The 5,515-nt window shown below is 49.2% G+C and overlaps 1 protein-coding gene across 1 annotated transcript in view; it reads left to right on the top strand.

Annotated features, from left to right (window-relative positions):
- kptn (kaptin (actin binding protein)) overlaps positions 1-4,026 on the top strand; it is a 20,805-nt gene extending 16,779 nt beyond the window's left edge. Inside the window, exons 10-11 of the mRNA XM_048618204.1 lie at positions 608-817; positions 2,834-4,026. Of these exons, the coding sequence (XP_048474161.1) occupies positions 608-817; positions 2,834-2,998 (375 nt within the window). The 3' untranslated portion in view covers positions 2,999-4,026. The remainder of the gene's footprint in view (positions 1-607; positions 818-2,833) is intronic.
- The last annotated feature ends 1,489 nt before the right edge of the window (positions 4,027-5,515 follow it).

The raw sequence follows: 5,515 nt of genomic DNA, 5'->3' as shown, positions 1-5,515 counted from the left end.
CCACCTATCCCCTCCTCCCACCTCAAGCCACACCCCCATCTCCTACCTACTAACCTCATCCCGCCCCCTTGACCTGTCCGTCCTCCCTGGACTGACCTATCCCCTCCCTAACTCCCCACCTACACTCACCTTTACTGGCTCCATCCCCGCCTCTTCGACCTGTTTGTTTCCTCTCCTCTATCCATCTTCTATCCGCCTCCACCTCTCTCCCTATTTGTTTCAGAGCCCCCTTCCCCTCCCCCATTTCTGATGAAGGGTCTAGGCCCGAAACGTCAGCCTTTTTGCTCCTATGATGCTGCTTGGCCTGCTGTGTTCATCCAGCCCTGCACCTTGTTGCCCCTTCTTAGGATGGTTGTCGATTTCTGCCAGGATGGAATGGGTGAGGTCAGCTGACTGGTCCAAAAGGTGCCAGTCCTTGCCCTGCTGCCCGTAGGCACTGCGGGCAGCCTAAGCTCATGGAGAGTGGGAACTCGGCCCCTCTCCCTCTGACTAGCCAGCAACTCCCACCAGCCCTGGCCCTGCCAGAGCTTGCTGGAGACCTCCATCTCAGCAAGGGCTATGGTTAGTTTTGCCTTTTGTCTGAGGTTGAGCTTGCTTCTCTTGACAGGAGTTACTGTGTTACAAATCCTGCACCGGTGGGGCCCCTGACCCAGAGGCCGTGGAGTCAGGACTCGCCCCCCGTCTCCGAGGTGAATTCCGGCTCCTGTGGAGAAGAAGTTTCCAGAGCCCCCTGCTCTCCATGGCCTACGTCGACCTAACGTGTGATGGTCTCTGTGAACTCGCCATCGAGACCCTGAAGGGGCTGCATATTTTGCAGGTAACGGACCCGGTCTCCCTTTCCCGTTCCCACCAACATGTTTGCAAGGATTCCTTCTATGAAGGTAACATTTGAGATAGAAATGGTCTCTTCCAGCACAGAAAGTATGGGCTGAAAGGCCTCAGTTGCTCACAGCTTTTATATTCTTCTAATTGCGTTTATCGCTGGGAGTGAGAGAAATGTGGTCAAGTTCATTTGGTCATAGATGAGGAGGTCACTCGGATTGCGAAAGGGAACAATGGGCTCAGAACTTTGGGAATGATAGTTTGCTGTGGTATAGGGGCCTTTAACAAGGAGTTATGGATTGTTACTGCGACTTACCAAAGAGGTTAACTTTACCCAAGTGTATTGGAACATGGGCACCGTTGTCCCGGGGGGAGCCGGGACCATTACACCATTTGAAGGGAAGTTGAATAAATGTTGGAAGGAAAGGGACAGAGCTAATAGAGCTGCAGTGAGGCACTAGGATTCATTTTGGATTGCTTGAGCAAAGTGTGGAACCTGGCTTAATGGGCTGAATGGCTTCCTTCCATGTTTTAAAGCTCCCTGGTTTGAAACGTTAGTTGGTAAGGCAAGGAGCACTAGGATATGAGAGGGATGGGCATCAAATTCATGGGGATCATGGTGGCTCAAGTGGTTAGCATTGCCGCCTCACAGCACCAGGGACCCGGGTTCGATTCCACCCTCAGGCGACTGTCTGTGTGGAGTTTGCATGTTCTCCCTGTGTCTGCGTGGGTTTCCTCCGGATGCTCCGGTTTCCTCCCACAGTCCAAAGATGTGCAGGTTAGGGTGGGTTGGCCATGCTAAATTGCCCCATAGTGCCCAGGGATGTGCAGGCTGGGTGGGTTAGCTATGCAGGGTTACAGAGATAGGATGGGGGTCTAGGTCTGGGTAGAATGCTCTTTGAAAGGTCAGTGTGGACTCGATGGGCTGAATGGCCTCTTTCTGCACTGTAGGGATTCTGTGATTCCATGAGATCAGGTCTTTCACTGTCTCAATCTGGATGGCTGTTGTGATCTTTAAATGGGAGATACGTAGGAACAAGGGGAGTTCATTCAATATGCGCTCTGCACTCTGCTAGACCGTAGGAACGGGAGCAGCCCATTGAGTCTGTTCTGCCATTCAATGAGATCATGGCTGATCTGATAATCCTCAACTTCACTTTTTTGCCTTTTCCCCATAAACCCTTGATTCCCTTACTGACTAAAAATGCCTCTATCTCAGCCTTGAGAAACTCAATGATCCAGCCTCGACAGCCCTCTGCAGTAAAGATTCCATAGATTCAGTCCTCTTTGAGAGAAGAAATTCCTCCTCATCTCTGTCTTAAATGCGCAACCCCTTATTCCAGATGGGTTTTGCTACAACAGTAGTGCTAGGGTCACCACTAGCTTTCAGTTCCAGTTTTATCAGCTCCTGTGCTGGGTTTCGAACTAATGTCCCCAGTGCATTAGCCTGGGGCCTCAGGAATACTCATCCTATTACAGTGTGGAAGCAGGCCATTTGGCCCATCAAGTCCACATCAACCCTCTGAAGAGCATCCCACCCATCCCATCCCTGTAACTCTGCATTTCCCATGGCTAACCCACCCAGCCTGCACGTCCCTGGACTCTATGGTGTAATTTAGCATGGCCAATCCACCCGAACCTGCACATCTTTGGATTGTGGGAGGAAACCCACACAGACACAGGGAGAATGTGCAAACTACACACAGTCGTCCGAGGGTGGCATTGAACCCAGGTCCCTGGCGCTGTAAGGCAGCAGTGCTAACCACTGAGCCACCGTGCCACCCCATTACCACATTCCACCATCTCCCCATGTTGCAGGTCAGCCATGATCCAATGGAGTGGGTGAGATAGGTTTGAGAGCCTGAATGACTTTTCCCTTTCCCTGGGGGCCTATTCTCCCATTTCAACCCTAGTTGGTCAACACCCTTCCCTGGTAGGTGAGCTGCGAAGCGACATAACTTTTTTTAAAACAGAAACGTCACAGGGGTCTCCTTCTGGTTGTGTGTTGCAGCACAGTCTAACCCAGACAGCCAGCCTGGTCTTGCAGAGGCTTCGTTCCCGAGCGTCAGCTTTGGGGGAGAACGTATCTCCGAGCCCGGCGACTGCGGAGCTCACTGATGCCAGGACGGAAACACAGGAGACATCCGACATGGAGGTAAACGCCAAGTATGATTGAGAGGAAGCCACCGAAAGGAGCAGCTGATATCCAGCTTAGTCACGTACCACTTCAGATTTGACTCCCGTTCGACCCCACTTGACACACCGCCCTTTGAAACGAAAGCAGCGAGTTTTGTTTCTTGTATCGGCTTGGGGAGCAGTTTTCTCGGTGAGAGAAGCTTTTGGGATCGGAGGAGCTTAGCAGGAGAAAGGGCACCAAACTCCTTGTGAAGTCTGGATTCTGTCGCTGACCATGGTGCCTGGAATTGTGGAACTGACGTCTTCGAAGTTGCTGAGTGAAAAAAAATGGATTTCAAATCCTTCCGTCTTGTATTTCAACTGCTGGGTTATTTTAGCTGGAAAGCTTGCAGACCGGCTCCTGTGTTCCAGTGGTGCTGCGGGTAGTGTTTCAGTGTTCAAACAACGCCCCCCTTCATCATCATTCCGAATGAAGTGGCTGCGTGGATGGTTTCCTGGCAGTTTTGGAGTCTGTCAGCATTGCTTGATTCATGGATGCAAGCATCTCTCTGGAAACTAGCACGAGTGTCAAAACAAGAGACCTTCCCAGTGTCATTAGAGAGGGTGTGCTGCACAGTCGGAGGAGCTAATGTTTAGATGAGATGTCAAAGTAGTTTGCCCTGCTGTCAGACATAAAGATCCAACATCTCACCCTCCCAAGAGGGGTGTCTTCCCCCCGGCGCCCCCCCCACCCACAACAAAACACCCGCCACCCCCCATCCCCGGTGTCCCAGGCCAATATTTCATCTCTTGACCAGCATCAGATGATCCATTCATTATATCCCATTGCTGCTTGTGAGGCCTGCGTTTCCCACAATCTACAGCAATGGCCAAATTGATTTTGAGGAAAGTCTTTCATTGGCTGCAAAGCATTTCAGGATGCTGCAGAAATGCAACTCATTCCTTTGCCTTGTAACATTTCAGAAGTAATATTTGCTCCGCTGTAAATGTTAGTGTGTTTAATTTTAAAATAATATAGATCTGTGGCTCTTCAGGGTACATTGCAATAAAATAAAAATGATCCACAAATGTTTGTCTTATTTTTCGGAGCACGAGGGTTAAAAATGCTTTATTCCTGAAGAAGGGTCTAGGCCTGAAACGTCAGCTGCTCCTCTGATGCTGCTTGGCCTGCTGGGTTCATCCAGCTCTACACCTTGTTACCTCTTATTCCTGAAGTCTCTGAAACTGGGCTGTTCTGAACTGATAGCCCCTGGGTCTGCACTCAACAGAAAACTGGGAGCTGCAGGAGATAGCAACTTGAATCCATCCAATAGAACATACTCTAACCTGAGCTGTGCCACCTCTTCCCAGCAGCAGGTGGCGCAGTTATTTCATTGTTTCCACAGAACCAGGCTGTGTGATTTAATAAGTGCTTGATTAGTTCATGAGTTCGAATCCCCGTGGTGCCTCTACCTGTTTTGTCAGTGCATGGCATTTAAGTTAATGCAGTCAAAGCCAGAGATGATGGGAGGTTATTCAGCCACTTGAGCCTGTGCTGCCATTCATTTAGATCATTGACTGGGTTGCTTCTTCAATCTAGTGGCTCAGTGGTTAGGACCACTATCTCACAGCACTCAGGACCTGGGTTCAGTTCCAGCCTCGGGTGACTATCTGTGTGGAGTTTGCACATTCTCCCCGTGTCTGAGAGATAGTAGGAACTGCAGATGCTGGAGAATCTGAGATAACAAGGTGTAGAACTGGATGAACACAGCAGGCCAAGCAGCATCAGGCAAGCAGGAAAGCTGATGTTTTGGGCCTAGACCTTTCTCCCCGTGTCTGTGTGGGTTTCCTCCGGGTGCTCCGGTTTCCTCCCACAGTCCAAAGATGTGCAGTTTAGGGTGGATTAGCCGTGGGAAATGCAGGGTTAGGGGTTAGGGGGTGGGGTCTGGGTCTGGGTAGGATCCTACTTGGAGGGTCAGTGTGGATTTGATGGGCTGAATGGCCACTTTCTCAGTATAAAAAAAAATTTATGTTATCACCACACTACTGCTGCCCAACTTTTAAATGGGTTAATTGATCCTGCACTTCCAAATCACCTTTACATAACCTCCAGGATTTTCAAATCAATTTGCAGCCAATCATGTGTTTTTTCTTTGGAGTATAATGGTTGCTGAAAAAAAAGACATTTTGTTGAAGCGCATTGCCTTGTGCTTTCTCGGACATTCATAGGAATGCCCATTTAAATTTATATTATATGGGAAGAGAGTGCTGACTGTAGCCAGGGTAATGAAGAAGGCATTTGGTACACTTGTCTTCATTTGTCAGGACATTGAGTGTAGGAGTTGGGAGGTCATGTTGCGAATGTACAGGACATTGATAGGGCCACATTTGGAATACTGTGTTCAATTCTGGTCTCCCTGCTGTAGAAAGATGTTGTTAAAACTTGAAAACGTTTAAAAAAAAAAATTACAAGCATATTGCCAGAACTGGAGGGTTTGAGTTTTAAGGAGAGGCTGGGACTTGTTTCCCTGCAGAATCAAAGGCTGAGGAATAATCTTATAAAGGCTTATAAAATCAT

This window comes from Rhincodon typus, chromosome 39 (genome assembly GCF_021869965.1).
Source record: "Rhincodon typus isolate 14 chromosome 39, sRhiTyp1.1, whole genome shotgun sequence".
Classification (NCBI taxonomy): Eukaryota; Metazoa; Chordata; class Chondrichthyes; order Orectolobiformes; family Rhincodontidae; genus Rhincodon; species Rhincodon typus.
The sequence above is the reverse complement of the archived record's forward strand: the minus strand, read 5'-3'. Positions and strand labels throughout refer to the sequence as shown.